The sequence below is a fragment of the Diadema antillarum genome, unplaced genomic scaffold, assembly GCF_040938485.1.
Source record: "Diadema antillarum isolate AM-2024a unplaced genomic scaffold, OU_Dant_1.0 seq00000463_RagTag, whole genome shotgun sequence".
In the NCBI taxonomy this organism is placed as follows: Eukaryota; Metazoa; Echinodermata; class Echinoidea; order Diadematoida; family Diadematidae; genus Diadema; species Diadema antillarum.
Window position 1 is genome coordinate 1,167,347 of NW_027271434.1, and position 20,944 is coordinate 1,188,290.

At 38.8% G+C, this 20,944-nt stretch overlaps 1 protein-coding gene across 1 annotated transcript; it reads right to left on the reverse strand.

The window, feature by feature from the left end:
- Positions 1-2,573: 2,573 nt before the first annotated feature.
- Positions 2,574-16,571, reverse strand: LOC139733214 (iodotyrosine deiodinase-like). Its single transcript, XM_071644052.1, has 5 exons — positions 16,299-16,571; positions 7,182-7,382; positions 5,005-5,225; positions 3,994-4,089; positions 2,574-2,881 (listed from the first exon to the last, which is right to left on the reverse strand). Exons 1-5 carry the CDS (start codon positions 16,567-16,569, stop codon positions 2,699-2,701), a joined length of 972 nt encoding a protein of 323 aa, XP_071500153.1. The 5' UTR covers positions 16,570-16,571; the 3' UTR covers positions 2,574-2,698.
- Between the last annotated feature and the right edge of the window lie 4,373 nt (positions 16,572-20,944).

The following is a 20,944-nucleotide window of genomic DNA, read 5'->3' on the forward strand; positions in this document are numbered from 1 at the left end:
AAATTTTATTCAATGACACACACATATGAAAGCACATGGACGGTGTCAGTTAGATGTTACCAAATACCGGACGTATACTTGTATTGTAAGGACAATTCTTTCAGCCGAATATTCAAATAAAGATATCTACTTATTCGTAAACGATACAAATTGATTGTACTTGCTGTGGATAATTTTACAAGCAAGAACACAAAACAGTAACGATCATTCGTCTTTTGACGGGGCTACAATTATCCCCTACATGGGCTCCGCCTTCATGCCCATTCCAATCAGAGATGACCCAGACTTGTATATAGCCTTTATCAATTTCACATTAAACGATAACATTTTTTTTTTGAGGGATTGCGAAAATAATTTTCTTACGCTGGCACAGAAATTTATTATCTTGAACGATTACTTCTGATTAATGAAATCTGTTCTTTGTTAATGTAAATTCTGAAAGTATTTCGATAATTACAGCTGTAGAATCCCTTCTCACATCAGAATCGAATTGATAGAGTATCATATTCAACCAGGTTTACAATCAAAACGCAAATGAGGTGGCATAGTGTAAAACTGCGCGAACTGGTTTCTCTTTACAACAAAAAAAAAGTTGAAGGAGCTCGACGCACACACGTGGCCATCCCTCAGGGTCACCATGATGCGGCATGGCGCGTATCTGTGACTCTTAGGTCTGCGCATATAAATAGTATACGAATAATTTATGAGTTGTGAGTGCATAGGGCACGAATATCGCACGAGGCGCGAGATAAGCCACTGGTCTATTCAACAAGGCGCGTAGCGCCGCGTTGAATAGACCAGTGGCGAATCTCACGCCGAGTGCGGTATTACGTGCCCCAATGCACGAACAAAATCATAAATTATTCGTTTTATACAACACCTTGTCCACAATCACAATACTAAATTAGTGACCGCCAACTCAGGAAGGCCCAAAAATAAATGTAACAATTAGGCAGAGAATTGTAAACCACCCTGTGTACTGCTTTCAAACACTCGTCATGATTCGACCACACAGTCACAGGAATCACAAACTCCGCAGGGTCTATACCCATTCTACGCTAACGTTAGATCGAGTTAGGCCTGACTGTTAGGCCGATCTGAGATGTCGGTAGATCTATAGTAGGTCTAGACTTTGTCTATTTCCGAAAATGATTTTGTATAAAAACACAGAAAAATAATCAAATTACGGTTTCTCAACTTGAAATGAAGTCTTGATTTTGGGATCACTGTGGTCCACGTAGCAGATCAGAGTCAAAAGTAAAAACACAGCTTAGCAGTAGGTATAAAAGGCCGCGCGATACATGCAACTAGCTAGGTAAAGTAGCTGCGCGTACACACGTACACGTTAACGTTGCAGTACTCCGCCGCGCCTGGTCTGTGAGACTACCGGCAGCGCAGCGCAGCCGGCCAGCACGTACAATGTAGTTTGCTGGCGCTTTGCTACGGGTGTGAGCCACAGAACTCTAGCTGTGAGCGGCCATGCATTAGTAGCCCCCCGCGAAGCCGTGCTATAGTACCTTCGAGCCGTGCAATAGGCCCATGCCAGGGGCCTATTGTATGGCTGTCACTCTCAATGAGTTTGATAGGTATTTTCTATTGAATGTCATGTGACATGTTCTTGGCCAATCACAATTCGACATCATTCTGAGGTGTTGTATAAAGGACTCTGACTAATGACTGCATGTAGACGGATCCCGTTACATAACGCATTGAACCCTGTATGTTGATCTCAATTTTCGATGGTATAGTAACAAATAGAAGCAAGTGACAAATTGACAAGGTACTGTCACGATACTGGCAGTCAAAGACTTTCAGCATTTTTTTCACAATATACCAGATTAATTGCAATGAACTCAGTTTAAACATAATTATTAAACAGCGCTTAAAAAACATATCGTTTTAATCCTATCAACTTGGTAATATATACATCGAAGCTCATGAATAAAAATCATTACTTCTTACGTTCTTATTTCTTACTATATAAAAAAGCTAGCATTTACACCTTGTTACACATTAAACTATACAGACATTCGATTTCTAAATCCTTTCGTGAAAGCGTTGACTTCAACACACAATTTTATTGATATCTTGTCCGACTCAATTTTATCAACAGCTTTTGACAGAATTCGATATATTTTTATTAGCAAACCCTAAATAAGCTTTCGATTGAAGAATGTACCATTCTAACAGTTTCTGCTACTGAAAAGTCGTGGTTCAGTGGACAGGCCAATAGACCTTCAATCAAGAGGTACGTAGTTCAAGTCCGCCAGCAGCAGCGCACATGTCCCGAAGTGCTTTTATAGGCAACGCAAGGCTAGACAGTTATCATCAGTCCCTAGGCGGGGAGATGAGGGGGGGGGGGGGGGGGGGGGAGGGTGATCTAAAGCAGTCGATCTTGCTATGGACATTCAGTGTTTCCAAAGCCAAAGTTACTATACCACCTAATTCACATGAAACACAAGCATACACACACACGTACATAATGTGCTTTTCTTTAACTCGAGCAGTACACGAGCTAATATATGTATATACAGTACATCACTGTCGTCAGAGTAGACATAGTGTCCCGTAATACTAAACATAGTTATTTCAGCACAACAAATTTACACGCAGCTCTGTACCCCACCATCAAACACAGTTCGCTCTACTGACATGCCGCTGTCATAAGAAACCAACAGACTATCAAAGTTTGGTCGGTCTATTTGACCATGAGTATTTGGTCCAGCGGCTTCCGCTTGAAGTCCGGGACGGTGGCCTCGTCGGCCGGGAAACCCAGCGGCAGAAGAAGCAGCACCTTCTCGTTGGCTGGACGGTCTAGTAGGGTTCGGAGCTTCGGTCCTGCGTTCATTGGCGTGCTCGTCAGAGTCACGAGACCGGCGTTCTGGGGGTGGGGTGGGGTGACAGGAGGCATCAAAATACAAACATTGTGCATGTAAAGTTATATAGACCGCACTTGTTTTAGCCCGCGAGCCGAGGTGCTTTTTCTTTTCATCTCGTGCCTCAAACTTCATATCTGTAGACGTAATTTATTCCACATATATGTAAAAAGTTATATGAAGTCATATCTTAAACTCGTCGGGAATAAAACCTGCACATTTTCTGAAAATATGGGAAAAAAAAACCACCAAAAATTTACCACCAGTTTCTAGTTTCCTCGGCAGGAATGACCAATCATAATACATTGCTGATATCATGATTTGCGGACTGTCCGATTTTTTTTTTTATTCAATTATTATGAAATATAGATGTACTTATAGTATTGGTAAGAATGCTATTGGCATTCATGGTAATGATAAAAAAAATGATAATTATGATAATAATGATGATGATGATAGTAATGATAATAATAATAATGGACATGGGCAATTCCGTGGCTAGTAACGTTACATTTACGCAAATTTCATATCTTGCTTTTGCTATTAAATCCCAATCTATCCAAATCAAAATCAAGTTACAACATGTTCATCCTTCCCAGATGTAGAGTATTTCAAAAAAATCTGAATACATTGAACAAGTGTTGGAGTTTCCTTTATAACGTATAAGGCCCGTTAGTAACATTAAAAAAAATGGACATGACTATAAAATCGTGGTCAAGACTTCTAGTCCATCCATGTTTGGATAAAGAGATAATAAAGGTCGGAAGCTCGTACTGTAGACCCAGCTGGCATCGTACGACATCTTGTCTTTATTGTCACAATTTGTGTGTGTATATACATATATATATATATATATACATACATACATATGTACATACATACATATATATATATGTATACATTTTGTATATTGTGGATATGAAGTACTGAGGGTGTTTCATGAAGCTGTTCTTAAAGTTACGAGCGACTGGTGATCAGTTATGTTGTGCTGAATTATTGAACTTCTGATAAGTCTAGCACATCACAACTGATCACCAGTCGCTCATAAGTTGTTCGTAACTTTAAGAACAGCTTTATGAAACACCCCTCTGGTAGAGCAAGAGGAATTAGTATATACCTGTATAGCTGCCAGGAGAAGACCCACGGAGATTGAGGTACTTATCTCGTGGTAATAGTGTGTCTGTCTCCTGCCGTCAGGCCGCTGACCATAGGTCTGGCAATAAAACAAAAGATAGGTAGAGATGTTTTTGCAGATATTTAGGGAATAGCGATTTTAATGATATCGACTACAATGATGATAATAATGATAGTATCAATGATAATAACATTATAATAATCATTGTAATAATCGAAATAATGATCGTAGTGATGATGGTGATATTAATGTAATGCTGCTGCTGCTGAAAATAATAATAATAATAATAATAATAATAATAATAATAATAATAATAATAATAATAATAAAATAATAATAATAATAATAATAAATAATAATAATGATAATAATAATAATAATAATAATAATAATAATAATAATAATAATAATAATAATAATAATGATAACAATAATATTGATAATATTACTGATAACGAACATGCAAGGCGTCAGCCGTTTTCAAGTCGCTGCGACTGCGACAGCAAGATTCATTTTCCAACTCAGTGCTCGCTCAACTGTCTCAATTTATTCAATAGATGGCGCAATGCACATTCACGTGTAATAGAAGGCTCTGTCACGTATCAACCAAATTTTCAGTTATTATTTGGTTGCTCGGAAGATTATCTTGTAAGTCTGGCAAAATGAATGCCATAAAGAAAGTCTTGGGGGAAGGGGGAGGAGGAAGATCTTCGCGTCATCTAAGATAGACACTACTGACAGGTCCAGTAGTTTCCACCATGATGGTACTTCCAGGATACTGTACCATTGCATTAAAGAAACTTTTTTCTACATTCAAAATGATGAACATTAGTATGGTGAGAAGACAATTGTAAATGAAACACACTGCAATATACATATCGGTCATTGTGATAACTAATCTAACCAGCATTTAGTTTATTTACCAAGAATGGTCAATTATCATAACAATGCACTGCACTACGACTGTTTGTCATTTTCCTATTATGTAGCAACCTGTTTGAAGACGATGATGAGGTAGGGCGCCGTCTCTAGGTAGGGTTTCCGCCAGGTGGTTCCCACCACCTTGAGGTCGTCCACCCACGTCTTGCCCATCCTCTTCTCGTAGTTGACCTTCTCCTCGGCTTCTATGATTTCACGGATGTGCTTTTTAACTTCCGGGTCCTTGACTGCTACGAATGTCCATGGCTCGGTGTGTGCCCCGCTTGGTCCTGTTCCTATAATGATAGGAAAAAGGTTCATTGGATACAACGGGTGAAGATTAAACCTCTGTTTGAGTGTATCGAAGTGTCGAAATTGTAGTTATCTACACTATTTGAAGAAAATGCTAATAAGGTGGTCAGGTTCATTTTGCTTGATGTCGACCTAATGGAGCAGTTCCTGTATATTACTCTTCGCCTTAAACTTATATACTTTATAATATTGTGAACAAATAAATAAATGATATATACACTGCGTAAAAACATCGGTTAGATGTTAGATTTAACACTACGGGTGTTAAATCTGACACCGATCAAACTTCAATAAAGGACCACACCCACAGGTGTTGAAAATGCACTGTGATGGTGTTGAAAAGTGTTCACCTGACACTTCGTGGTGTTAATTTGACACCGTACCTGGTGTTATTTTGACACTGTACTGGTGTTAATTCAAAAATGACACCGCATGGTGTTGATTTGATATTTGTTGGTGTTAATATCAATGGTTGAACACCCGTCCAGCTTCAATAAGAGACCACACCAGCTGGTGTTACTTTGGTGTAAATTTATTTTCACATTTTTTCAAAAATCTAGTATTTTAATGTAAAATTCTTGATCGTCTTGTTTAAATTAAAAATGAACAAAAAGTGCAATTACTAAGAAACTCTTCAAAAAACAGTTTAAAATTTGGAAATGACACCCGGAGGTGTTAATTTAACACCATAAATGAGCACCGAAAATTTAACACCAGCTCGGTGTTCACTATTTAACACCGGAATTTTTGCAGTGTAGGCTATTGACCAGAGTTGAAGAGAATGATATTGAATACTACGAGAACCTCATCATTCTCTCGCATCGGACGGTATTCCTCTTTCTCGACACCAAGTTATCTTCGTATTAACACCATGCAGCTTCATGACAATTACGGGAATGAATGGATTAGCTGAAGCACTAATATTACGGGCGTGCATATATATTTCTGGGGGAAATTAGGCAAACTATACCTATTATACAACAAGTATCGATATCAGAAGTGAAACAAACGCTTCAGAGAATGATGATAATAGTTGCGATAATGCCCCTTCGTAGAACCAAGGAGCTTCATGGCAAATACAGAGATAAAATAATGATTTAGCTGAAGCACCATCAGTCATCATATCAGTACGGACATGCATATTTTTGGGAACGAATACTGATACCATAGTGACACCAACTCTTAAAAGAATGATTATGACAGTTTCGATAATGATCATGATGATAGGACACTTTCATTGGTTGTTATAGTGTTGTAATCATAACAAGAGGGGAAGAAAGAAAATAAAAAGAAGAAGAAATAAAGAAATAGATAGAACATAATCCACTGGAAGTGGATGAATGGTAAAGGAGGAATAGAATAAAGAGCTCGCAAAGAGTAACGTAAAAATGTTATTTTCAAAGTGTTTCTCGTCTGGTCAAAAGTCTGAATCAGTGTGACCATCGTTAATATACATTAATGATGCACAGGACAGACTGGATCGGTGAGAATATTGTACCCACTGCGCTTGTGGGTTTTCGACTATTTCAAAAGTTAAACGACAACATCCAATTCTCACTGATTCACGAAATAGGCCTGGGCATCATTCGTTTTATTAAAAAGAAAAATAGGCCCGTAAATTCACGAAATTAATTTGTTGTTTTTCTCCCCACCGTGCGTCCGGTACACCCACAACACTAAAGGTCTGCAAGGTTTGAGCCATGCGTTCGAATTTTACAGGACGCGTGGCCATGCATTCGAAATTTACCAGACGCATGGCTCAGTGTGGATCAGTAAAAATCAATGCATGATAATCGACCAATCAGACTGCAGAGATTCTAAAGCCCATTTTATAAAAGAGGTTAGACGAAAGCTACGATGAAGTTGAGGAATGTCAAAGTGTCGATGCTGACGAACATGACAGGCCGATGACACGGACGATCGATTACTTGAGAACTAACCCGCCGTCTTGATGAGATTTTCGACGACCGCTTCGGGCACGGGATCCTGCGAGAAGAACCTGACCGACCGCCTCCGGTTCATCTCGCGGTAGAATTCCTGGGACCTCCGGACCATTTCCTCCTCGGCGAACCGCTCCAAAGAATACGGGATGTGTCTCCCGGATGACGCCCGGTTCTCCCAGTCCAGTTGGAGCGCATCCTCTGCAAAACGAACAAAAAATGTTATAATAAATATAAAACTACGGATCCAGCTTATATCATGCTCATAATTACTCTTGGGAGACACAACATCTTCTGTTATAGGGAGATAATTTGTGTCTCCTTATAACGTTGTCAACTATATTTTACATTATATCCCATTCAATCGCATGCTTTACTTCTGACATTGCTAATATAGCAACGTCTCACGAAAGCTTGATATAAATGCATGTCACATATTTTATCAAATTATGTTTTCTGGCATTGTCAAAGTGATGTCACAGTTGTTACAAGGAGCAGAATGTAATCAAACGAACATTAAAGTTTCATGAAGAGCAGAAAATTAAAAGAAAAAGGAAAGATTTTAAAATGTCATAAATCAATGCATGCCCATCCCGGAAAGATGTCATGATGAATAATCATAATTTATTGCGAGTACCCATAGTCTTCAACACAGCGCTACAAACAGGTTTTTTAAGCTCAATCGCAATTTCAACTATACCGTTATCAGCACTCTAACTGTCACTCTAAAATGCCTTCAAGGGATAGCTAGTACATTAATGCAGTTTATTAACTATGGCTTTACCTTACCATCGGCATTTGTACCCCATACACTCTTTCGAAGATTATTCGTCTTGCTGCGGAAAGCCACGGCGCCACCGATGATCGGCACTTTATTGTTAATACAGACACGCGCGCACAAACACAAACATCAAAAGTTATTAATGTTTTAGAGTAGTTGCGATTGTGGAGTTGGAAGTTGTCCAGGATGCGACTGATCCTTACGTAAGCGTGCAGAGACATGCGGGTAGGCCTGTAAAAATAGCTTATGGACTAAAGGCAACAACTGTCGTCTGTTGTTGTTATTTACATTTATTTGGCGTCTGCTCTGCACTTGCTTTAACCTTTTGTCAAGGCCCTCTCGCTGCATGATGGCTATAACGGGCGAGCGAAGCGAGCCCAGCCGAGCGCGACAGTCCAACTAAGCAGAGCTCGCTTCGTTTGCCCCCATTCGATAACAACCATACAGCGAGAAGGCCTTGGCAAAAGGCTACACTTGCCTTGGACTTTTTCAATAGTTCACCCTGCTGCAATAAACCAGTTCGGAGTTCGCTCATCTACATGTTGTTACAAATGACCTTCTTTTTAAAAAGGAACGTTAAAAAAAAGAAAACTTGGTTGGTTAGGCACTTCACTCATTTTCAAAACAATACGGTGCATAAGCTTGCCCGACGTGAACATTATGGAATTCATGTTCAAACAATGAATGAACCTGCGTTGACCAAGTGGCCAGAAACAACACTTGGGGGAAAATCCAGTTCATTGTTTTGCTTGAAGAATGCATAGATAAACTTTGTAAAAAAAAATAATAATAATAATTGCCAAATATCGGGCTTGCTATCAGGTAGAAGTACTGGCAAGCACCATTTAAAGGGATTATATAAACAATCATCATATCGAATATGCTTTTCTGAGTGTATTTATACACCAACATAAGCCTGTTGGTATAAAAATGACGGGTTCCCCCCCCCCCCTGCGCAAACTGCAACACCGAACTGGTTTATTACTCCATTAACAGGGCTATTGACATAAGCTAACGTTATCTACAGCTCTAATATCTAGTGAATAAACTTTTCGATGAACTCAGAAAGATATTCCATTGTGCCATCAATGGTATCTGCGTGCACTGAAGTGAGTGGAGCGATTAGAGGCTTTTGTTTACTGTCGAATAGAAACTCTTGACGTTTGGGCCGCAAAGAATATCTATTTTTTGATCATGCACTGTAGGCAATCACGTTATGACAAAAAGTTGCTATTCGGTTGTCTTCCTAGTGTGATGTTTACTGCGTTTGAGTCTGGCAATGAATGTGAATTAATGGCCCGTAACTTACGGGTAGATTTTTTTTTTTTTGTTAAATCCTGAATGAAATGCGATACGTACATCATTTACCCGTAACAATTAGAACCAACGCACTGACTGGCATAACAAGCAAGGATCAACTTAGGACTACAAACATCATCGTAAAGTACGTTAACACACCCCGATCTTAATGTCGAGATGCCCCCTATGATGGTTGATGTACACTGTTATACGCAACACACACACACACACACACATTATATATATATATATATATATATATATATATATATATATATATATATATATATATATAAGTAACAAAGCTGCAACAAAGTTCATGCTGTATTCACCAACGGTTTATTTCTTCACACAAATTTTCGGGCGTCTCGCCACCCTTTCTCAAGTGTTGATACTGAGAGAACAATAACAAAATTAAGCCATAACAATATATTGCAACCGTGTTACTAAGGATGCGCGCTTTAACGCATCCATGCTAGGCATCCTAACACCCAGCGCGCATCCTGGCAACAGTACAATGTTACGTCATAATGAAATTACAATGAGTATAAAGCATACATGAAAAAACTTGGCACGACTGATACAGAAGTAATTCCTCTGAATACGCAGCTGCGGTGGTAATGTAAAAGCAGTGCATTATTTCTTTCAAAATTCAACATACACATAAATTAACTTTAATTCTAGTGTATAGATAATCTTTACATAATCTGAAATTATCATGATCAATATAAACATTCGATATTTTTAAAAATCAAACTGAATCGTCACACTGATGGTTATGCAAAATATGTGCAAGCAGTTTACCATTCCTTTCAAACTTCAGCATACACATACATTAACTTCCAAATTCTGGTGAGTAGATAGTCTTTAAATAATCTGAGACTATAGCATGAATATGAAATACGTGAAAAATCATATTTTTCTTCTTTTGATTAAATAGATACGTCACAATACGTCTCGGAGTGGAAAAAAGACTGGTTCCAAGAAATGGTTAAAAGGAGCGTCAGCATTATATCACTCAAGCAATATAATGATAAGATCTATTGCAGCGGGGTAAACGGGAGAACATACAACAATAAGCGGCGCACCTACTTGTAAAAAGTGTAGTTCGTGAGCCATGATAGATCTATGTTTATGCCCTGTCCCTGGAAGCTTCGTGTGCGGATGATTGTTTTTAGTTCTTTCACGTGTCTTTCTTCAAATGCTTCCATGTCCTTGTATAAAATGCAACATTGCAGATCTGTTAGTGTGTGATTTGGTTTGTTGAAGTGTTGTGCGACTGGATGTTGTGTTTGACTTCTAATGATTGTGCTTTTGTGATTGTTGAAACGTTGTCTAAAATTTGTTGTTTCTCCGATGTAGACAGCCAGGGGACATTGCTTGCATGTAAGGCTGTATACTACATTCTTGCTGTTGCAGTCCCCTGACGTCGGATGGAGGGTGTGGCCGGAGCCAAGTGTGATATCTGTATCTGTGATTAGGTGAGCGCATATTTGACATCGTTTGTTTCCACATTTATGATTTCCAGTAGGATTGATTGTTCTGTTGACTCGAGATCGTGTAAGCAAACTCTTCAGGTTGCGTGGCTGTCGTTGTGCATGTAAGGGACGTGCTGTTAACTCGGGAGCTACCGATTGGACTTGTTTGAGAGTAGGCCATTCTTTCCTCACTTCCTTCATGAACTGTTGTGATGTGGGATGATATGTTGTTACAAAGACTTTGCGTGTGTGTGAGTCTTTGGGTTTCAGATTATCATGATGTAGTAAGGATGAGCGTCTTTTTGCTATCGCGCGGTCCCTACCTGCTTGCACAATGTCTAACGGGTACCCCGCTGCAACGAATGGAAAGAATGGCCTACTCTCAAACAAGTCCAATCGGTAGCTCCCGAGTTAACAGCACGTCCCTTACATGCACAACGACAGCCACGCAACCTGAAGAGTTTGCTTACACGATCTCGAGTCAACAGAACAATCAATCCTACTGGAAATCATAAATGTGGAAACAAACGATGTCAAATATGCGCTCACCTAATCACAGATACAGATATCACACTTGGCTCCGGCCACACCCTCCATCCGACGTCAGGGGACTGCAACAGCAAGAATGTAGTATACAGCCTTACATGCAAGCAATGTCCCCTGGCTGTCTACATCGGAGAAACAACAAATTTTAGACAACGTTTCAACAATCACAAAAGCACAATCATTAGAAGTCAAACACAACATCCAGTCGCACAACACTTCAACAAACCAAATCACACACTAACAGATCTGCAATGTTGCATTTTATACAAGGACATGGAAGCATTTGAAGAAAGACACGTGAAAGAACTAAAAACAATCATCCGCACACGAAGCTTCCAGGGACAGGGCATGAACATAGATCTATCATGGCCCACGAACTACACTTTTTACAAGTAGGTGCGCCGCTTATTGTTGTATGTTCTCCCGTTTACCCCGCTGCAATAGATCTTATCATTATATTGCTTGAGTGATATAATGCTGACGCTCCTTTTAACCATTTCTTGGAACCAGTCTTTTTTCCACTCCGAGACGTATTGTGACGTATCTATTTAATCAAAAGAAGAAAAATATGATTTTTCACGTATTTCATATTCATGCTATAGTCTCAGATTATTTAAAGACTATCTACTCACCAGAATTTGGAAGTTAATGTATGTGTATGCTGAAGTTTGAAAGGAATGGTAAACTGCTTGCACATATTTTGCATAACCATCAGTGTGACGATTCAGTTTGATTTTTAAAAATATCGAATGTTTATATTGATCATGATAATTTCAGATTATGTAAAGATTATCTATACACTAGAATTAAAGTTAATTTATGTGTATGTTGAATTTTGAAAGAAATAATGCACTGCTTTTACATTACCACCGCAGCTGCGTATTCAGAGGAATTACTTCTGTATCAGTCGTGCCAAGTTTTTTCATGTATGCTTTATACTCATTGTAATTTCATTATGACGTAACATTGTACTGTTGCCAGGATGCGCGCTGGGTGTTAGGATGCCTAGCATGGATGCGTTAAAGCGCGCATCCTTAGTAACACGGTTGCAATATATTGTTATGGCTTAATTTTGTTATTGTTCTCTCAGTATCAACACTTGAGAAAGGGCGGCGAGACGCCCGAAAATTTGTGTGAAGAAATAAACCGTTGGTGAATACAGCATGAACTTTGTTGCAGCTTTGTTACTTATCTTTTTATCTTGCCAACACGTGGACTACCTTATCAACATATATATATATATATATATATATATATATATATATATATATATTATAATTGTATAAACACACAAGGAGATAGATATTACAGAGGAAATAAACACATACCTATACATGTGTGGCTAGGTGTCATTTCATGTTTCGACACATAAAAAAAAAAATCACCACCAATCAATTTTAACATTATACAGGGTAGCAAGTTTTATTCTTTTAAACCCGCAGACAAAGTAATGTCCAAACTGTAGTATACTAGTATAGATGACTTATCTTGGTGTTGCTCTTTGGATCATGTGCGACGACTATAATTGTGGACTTTGCTTCACACGCTGGTCTTTCATCGCCCCAACCCCCCCCCCCCCCTTAAAGATAATATCAGCATTTTACACCTTATGATGAGCGGAATCAAGTGGAAAGGCAGACCGATAACCACTGGTTCATACAGAGAACGCCCGCTTCGAGCAAGGATCATCACTGATGGTATCTATACAGACCCAAGTAAACATTTCTTTTTCCTTATCAATCTGATGGCATAAAGATTCAGCCCCATATTTTGACAGCACGAGATGATGACCGACTCAAACGACCGTAAAGGAACGACAGAGGGAATTGCCATTCTTATTTGAGTTTTGATTGTATAAGGGTGTGTAAATCATCTTTGTGAAAATTGACTCTCATGTTTAACTTTATCTCTCGGTCTGCTGTGCATGGATATTCTGGGCTGACTAGAATAAACCAACTACATTATCTTTTCGTATTTTTGCATATTTTCCAATATTATTGCTTCCCATGTTCACCAAATACACTGCAAAAGGAAATTATTATACCCTAATTACGGCCACATCCCTTTACCTGATTTATCTAAGATATTAAGGCTTTGAACCTTTAAAATATATTGTAAGCTGTAAAATTATTGTTCAACATGTGCGATCATTTAGTATCTACAAACGGAAATATGGCGTCATTTCAGATGTGCAATGTATATCGACAGTTCTTGATCCACGCGGATAACATTATGCAGGGAATAACGGCTGGTTCTGTTTATTCGATCATTTAGTATCTAGAAACGGAAATATAGCGTTATTTCAGATGTGCAATGTATATCGACAGTTCTTGATCCACGCGGATAACATTATGCAGGGAATAACGGCTGGTTCTGTTATTTGAATTGATAGTGCAAGGTCTACTCATAGAAAAACGATGTGTCATGACTGGTTATAAAGTATGTATCGTGAATCTAATAACTATAAATTGTGCCTTAAACAAATCTAATGTGCCACAAGTCACGAGCCTTATAAAAATTGATTGCATTAAAAATAGCAAATTGATCTTTAGTTGAAAACAGCATCATCGAATAACTAACACAGCCTTCCTAGAGTGTTACACAGATGCTCTCTTATCGTTGAGTTAATTTCGTTGTAGGGCCTACGTAGCTGACGTAATTAAACGCCACCATATAGCAGTATAATGTACAAGCATGCAATACCTCTACGTTGCTCCAATGGACGCTAGGGCTGTTTGTAGTAAATGGGTTTAGGAGGGCTATTTTGTGCATTGAAAATACGACTTTATTATATAGTAAAGAAAAGTGTTGTCTCCATGAACTCCTGTTAACTGCCGGTATTTCTAGGGTTGGTGGTGATGGGGTGGGTCGATTGATAAACCTTCACGCTTGTAAAGTGCAGGAGACGCAGCATATCAGATTGGAGGTTCATTGAATGTGCTTTGCTACGGGGGCAATTTAGTTATATCATCCAACCACGGCACTTTTGGGGTGTGTGCAGGATGTAAAAGGGTCATACAACATACAATGTACTATGAACAGCAACGGCCTTGAATAATTGAAAGTCAAGCAAAAGAAAACCTGGATTCAAGTTTGCATGCATGCATTAGTTGTTGTTAATTGGTCGGTTCTGTAATATATCCAAATTGTATTCATACTTTATTCACAAAAGTTGTTCTTAACCAGTGGCACAAAGCTTGCTGGAGGCTTGCCCTACCTAGCAACAACTGAGCAGATTCCCGCCTAAGGTACTAAATGGAAGGGAGCAGGTGAATGATAAGCTTAATTACTAGGCTGTAGGAAAGGAAATGTCCATAAATTGAATTGAATTACAGAAATGGAATATTTAGACCAACCCCGGGCAAACTGTCTCGTTCTCATGAATAAACTTTATTACAAAACGTGTGCGTTGGAATTGAATACGCCAGTGTTACGGTCCATTGTCTCGTGTCTCACACCTCAACCTTCTGGCGGAGAGAGCTATTGTCAACTATTGACATTGTCAACAGAGACAAAACCTGAACTTACAATATGTGTGACTTGTTGATTGCATTCCTGATGACACTGTGTGTTGCTACTCCACATTGCTTCCCAGACATGCCACAGGTGTGTTTACATTATTGCGTATGCAAGTGTGTATTATGAATGGACAAAATCGATCAATTTGAAAGAAAGTAAACACACAAAAGAAGTGAGAGCATCGAATGGGCCTTGATAGTTCCCAGCACAGTATGTGTACAGCCACATTAGAGAAGACAGGAAAACGCACCCTTTTAAAACCTTACCCTTGTAAACGTTCGTCATCGATGGTGAATGGGCCCACTTGTAAACTATGCCATTTGACAATACTTTTTATAGGCCTACAATCTATCTTTGTGTGTGTGTGTGTGTGTGTGTGTGTGTGTATGTATGTGTGTATGTGTGTGTGTGTGTGTGTGTGTGTGTGTGTGTGTGTGTGTGTGTTTAAAATGCGCCTACGGAAGTATATTTTTATCACAAGGTTATCTCTTAGAATCAGGACAGGTTACTACACCATTAAACTGTTCAAAATCGAAAGGATATCCACGATCCTTCAAGATCAACCACTGCAAAAGATGATATTATATTAGTACTGTACATAATTATACTCCGTTACAGTGCTCGGTAAGACACCTTCTCCCCCCCCCCCCCCCCCCCCCCCACTAATTTTGCCGTACCGCTTCACATTACCTTACTTGTTAGCACAAATACACGCACTCACACACATTTTAGCAAGTGGTGGGGTGTGAAGGGGGCGGGGTGGGGGGGAGGACATAGGAAGTCTTGCGCAGTACTCCTCCGTTACTAGACTGTACACACCCGAATACACCGGTTAAGTAATGTTTTCAAATGTACGGGTAGTTTTCCTCCAATGAACCGGTCACAGGCTATTGAAACCACCTGTACATACCCAATGAATTTCAACACTTTGACTGCACTTTGTTTACATTTAATTTAGTCGTATAAAGCCTCGGGAAACAACTTTCTAGTTGCCATCGTACAGTGTTTTCTTACGAGGGAATGCATTAAATATGAATATACAGTTGTACTATGTAGTACTCTGGTCTGTTCTATAAGTCAAGTTGAACAGTTGCTGCTACATCAGGCAAGCCTCTGTCTGGTTGTCAAGCATGATATCTGCTCAGCGTAATACACTTTTTTTTTGGGGGGGGGGGGCATCGCAGTGAAACCGGGCTTTTTATACAACATGTAGGAGGACTTCCAAAATATGAAAAGATGATTCAATGCGTTTTGCAACAAGCAAAGTACATTGCTATGACAGTGCACGAGTCAAATAGAGTTCCAGGCCTTTGCTTGAAACAACATGAACAGAGATATTCGGAATTAGAAAAACAACACAAAATCGAACAGGTCTAGATAGGTCTATATCTAGGAGATTCGTCTTATCGAAAATCAACAAGTATAATGGACTTCGAGTAAAGTAAAGAGATACAAGCAATACGGACACAAACATTTTACATAGCTAGATACTACCTGTATTATCGTCTGCGTCGTCGGGTTCGCATGATTCTCGTTTGACCTGATCTTTGATTAGCTGATCGAGGTCGTGGTCATTCCTGGTCATCGAGTCAACGGTGAGGGGCTTCCCAGCCCTCGCTGAACCGTTAACCATAGCCCGATCGCCGACATCACGTCTCCTGGCATCGCCCGTTCGATTCAGGCATGTAGCGACAACGAAACCGACGACGAGAGCAAGAATATGGGACCAGAATTCGGTCAGGAAAGGAGCATGGGTCTCCAACATGGCGATCGCGTAGGCAGTCGAAAACTCTTCAAATGGGTACGAGGCGCCGCAAGAGGGAACGTATATTACGCGAGTCAGTATATAAGTGCCCGTTCTTCTGCGGCGGTAACGCTTCAAAAGGTACGAAGTGAATAAAAGGCCTTCGCGAAATATTTGCACACGTTCTCAAGCCGAGCACTGCTCAGCTGTTTTGAGTCAAGTTAAATGTAATCACTTTAACGTTTCTCTCCCCCCCCCCTTTAAATGACATGATGAAAACTTCATTATGAAATACACAATCGACGGAAGAAAATTGCCTTAGACTTACTGAAACACCAAGGGAAACAATCACTCGACCTTGGGACTTATAAAAGAAACACATAGAGCTTGTGTTTCACAGGTTTCTCAATGAAAATTGCCACGCATATAATATATATTGTTTTGTTTTTCTTTGTCTACATCAATGTAATTCTTGCACATTGAAATGGAAAAGTAAAAGTCATGAAGAGACTAGACACGAGGACAAGATATAAACACACTTGGGAAGAAATCAATTTTCTTAAAACGGGAGATTTTTGTGGATACACATTTTAAACCAAATCTTCTGCGTGAGTATGTATATGTATGTGTGTATGTATATGATTTATTATGTATGTATGTATGTATGTATGTATGTACGTATGTATGTGATATATGTATGTATGTGTCTGTTTGTCTGTGAAAATGAAATATCACCCTAAAATGTCTTTAGTTGATTTTCTTAACAGATCTGGAGCTCCCGCACAGGAATGAATGACGACTGTGTATAGACTGTCCCTCAGAAAGACGCATATTGCAACTCTGATGTTTATCAAATTAGATAATGGGATTTTTCGCTATCTATATTTCAGGTAGTCCAGCCGGTTTTCCAGCTCAAATTCGCATAGGGAGGAGAATGAGATCCAGTTTGATCACCCAACATTGTAGTTCGATAACGGTGTAAACAGCCGAGTGTCCAGTTTTGATCCTTAATAATTAAAAAATATAGGGTACCTATAATGTAGTATATCAGATAACATTGAAATTGATATGAACAATAGCTGAATAGCGTACAATTTTGTTGGAGGTAATTTGAAAATAGAGGCATAAATCAGTCTCGTTAAATTCAAAATTCATTATTTTTTAAGATAGAGGTTCAGATTTTGTTCTATTTTCAACCCTCTGTACAAAACAGCTTTGCACAGGGTGCAATATGTGTGTATGGGAGTTTGTGGTTAACACTCAGACAATGGCCAGGTTTGAAAGCTTTATCATTTATTCATGAGAAATTCCACTATCACAGTCTTTAGTCTTTATTCATCCTGAAATGTAGTGTATGCAACCACGTGGAAAAATACGCTTACTTTTTTGTGTGCATGCATTTTACCTTCCACCATGAATTCAGACCAGCAGTGCCCAGGGCAACCCATCATGAATCATTAATAAAGCATTCATGCGCCTTGGAGCAAGAGACCAGAAGCCTAGTCAGGAGAGCTCCGAAAAGGTGGTATTCATGTCCATTGTTCAGGGTCATTGTAAGCACTCATTCACATACTGTAATACATTGGTTCCTCTGTAAATTTCCAGTCAAAATCTGGAATTTAACTTTGAAATTAATCATGGATTTAATGAAACTGATTTATGTTTTCATATTCTTAATCATCTCTAACTAAAGTAGGCACTATTCAGCTGTTACTCATATCAATGACAGCATCATCTGATATAGTTTTCGAACTATCAAGGATCAGAAGTGAGAAATGCATTTCGGACACCAAGTATCATTGAAGTACATGTACATACATATACTCATAATATTCTGATCTCGACACTGCTGAGTGAGGGCGCCCCTCCGTATCCGGGTTGCCCGCATAAGCCAGTTCGTGTTTTTGTTTGTTTGTTTATTTGCTTGCTTTTTTGTTTTGTTTTTATTTTTGGTTTTTGCGCATTAGCAGAAAAAGGAGATAAATATTTTTGATGTGATGATTTTCTAGTAATTATTATAATAATTAGTGGTGCCTGCCAGTACATCCACCTGACAGCAAAAGTGGTACTTGGCAATATCAATAGAAATTCAATGCACAATGATAGAAATGAATGTTTTCCTCAAGTGTTAATTGACGGTTCATTGTGGTCACCTGGTTTACGCAAATCCATCCTTAGTTTAGATATAGTTGGTTTGATTGGATTATTAATTGATACTTCAGGTCAGCCTATGCCTTATGTTGCTTTGTGAACGAGTGAAGGGCGGGACCATCTACAGAGAAAGATATGTCAGTGTACCTGTGTGCGCATGAGCTAACTCCGAACTGGTTATTATGACGTAACACACCTGCCAAACGGACAGAAACACTTAGAGAATGTGTGAAAAGACAGCAAATGTCGATCACAAGAGGGTAAACGCAATGCTAGAACACTGAAAAATAATACAACCGTAAAGAAACGAAATACGTTTTGAAAAAGAAAATGGTAGTCACAATGCTAAAAATTTCCGCGAAGTTATTATCATTATTATCATTATTAGAAGTAATAGTAATAGTAGAAGTAGTAGTAGTAGTAGTAGTACTTTGATCACATTTTATTGTTGTTGGGTGTTTTTTTTTTGCGTGTGAACCTTTCAAAACTTTCACCCGAGACAACCATCAGATGAATGTAGGCGCTATCTATGTACTCTCTAATAAGTTCAATTTTGTTTTAAATGTGAAAAGTTCACCTGATTACAAATGAAAAGATTTAGTGCTGTGAAACAGAGCAGAGTTTACTAGATTTCTCCTAAGCTGTACATTATTACGACGTGCAAGTGATTAACAGAAGGCATTGTATGGACACTTGCAAGTTATTATAATCTTGATCAGTCCCACCGAGGGTACATTGCAATGTATTTTTATTAATCATATAGTACTTTAGCAGGGACTGATAGGGTCTAGATGATTTTATTAACAAAATTGATTTGGAAACTTTTTTTTGTGGGCGTATAAAAGTAGTAGTAAAGCAATAATTCTCAAACAATATAATATGCATGTATTTACATATTGTTTTGGTCACGAAAGTGATAATCAAGGTATTATACGCCAGCAAAAGTCAACATGCATTTGCATTGCACAGGTCTTACTAAGGCTTGCTAGCAATGAAATATGCAAATAGATTGGACATACAAAGGTTTGACAATTGCTCCAGAGCCCTTTAAAGAGCTCTGAATTACTTACAGACATGGCGCCCTCCTCTGGCAAAGTAACGGTCCGCATACAGTTCCGCAGTTCATCGAGATTAATCTGCTTTTCGGGCCCAGAGTTCCGCAAAATGAGTTTATTACCAGGATTAGGGAAACTCTCTAATTTATTAAAGAGAAAATGCCAACCAACAGAGCAGTTCAAGTTACCTTAAAACTGGCAAATACTATAGTATTGAAAAAGGAAAAAAAAAAACAATTTTCTAAAGTCTCCATGAAACTGTTTCATTCGTAACACACACGATCTTAGGCCAAGTAACCAAGTCGTCATCTTACATTTTTTTTTCTCTCTCTCACCACTCCCCCACCCCCTCTCTCTTCTCCTCTGTATCGCACACACACACACACACACACATACATACACACAAACACACAAACACGCATAAACACACACACACACACACACACACACACACACACACACACACATACCATAACACATAAGCACACATTCTCTCTCAGTTTCTATTTTTCTATCCAAAGCTGACTTTATGTCGATTGCCGAGTCATGTCGGACAGCTATAAAGTGGTTATAAAAGATGTACTCGCTTCTCCATTCATCGTTTCCCACTTAGAGAGGAATGGAACCCAAATAAAAATGTTACTTGGGTGAATGCAACAATATTAGTGATACACATCAGTGAAAATTTGAGGAAAATCGGATAATCCGTTAAAGAAGGTGGCATCAAAACTTTCAAAATTCGTAAATTTTACTAATGCGATTTGTTCTACTAATGTTGATGCATTCACTCATACATAATTTTTATGTACGTGTTTTAGTTTTATTCCCCTTTAAGCCTCCTAACCATGAATCTTGATATATGGTGCTTTTTGATTACATCTATCATGCTTGTCAATAATACACATGTATCAAACTTACAAAACCATGTGTGCACACTGACAGATAATTATTATGAAGCATTTTAATTCACAAAGAATCTGTGCAGCATGCAATAATGCATATGCCAACAAAATAGACAAAATAGACATGATATACCAATATCAATCCCTTATCCGATCTCTTCTTTTCTCTTTTATCAAAGATTATGCACCCTCCCCACCTCCACAGTATAATGATTATCCTCTCAGCGTAAGAGAGCGCCGGCATCTGTATTTCTTCTACAGCTTACATAGAACACAAGAGGAGTTAGT

What these genes read in the sequence shown, in the direction of transcription:
- LOC139733214 (XM_071644052.1), bottom strand. Translation starts at nt 16,569, where the DNA reads ATGTTGGAGACCCATGCTCCTTTCCTGACCGAATTCTGGTCCCATATT. An exon ending in AAATCTCATCAAGACGGCGG is followed by an intron (nt 5,226 to 7,181) that starts GTTAGTTCTCAA and finishes CTATCATTATAG; the next exon opens with GAACAGGACCAAGCGGGGCA. An exon ending in TTCTCCTGGCAGCTATACAG is followed by an intron (nt 2,882 to 3,993) that starts GTATATACTAAT and finishes CCCCACCCCCAG; the next exon opens with AACGCCGGTCTCGTGACTCT.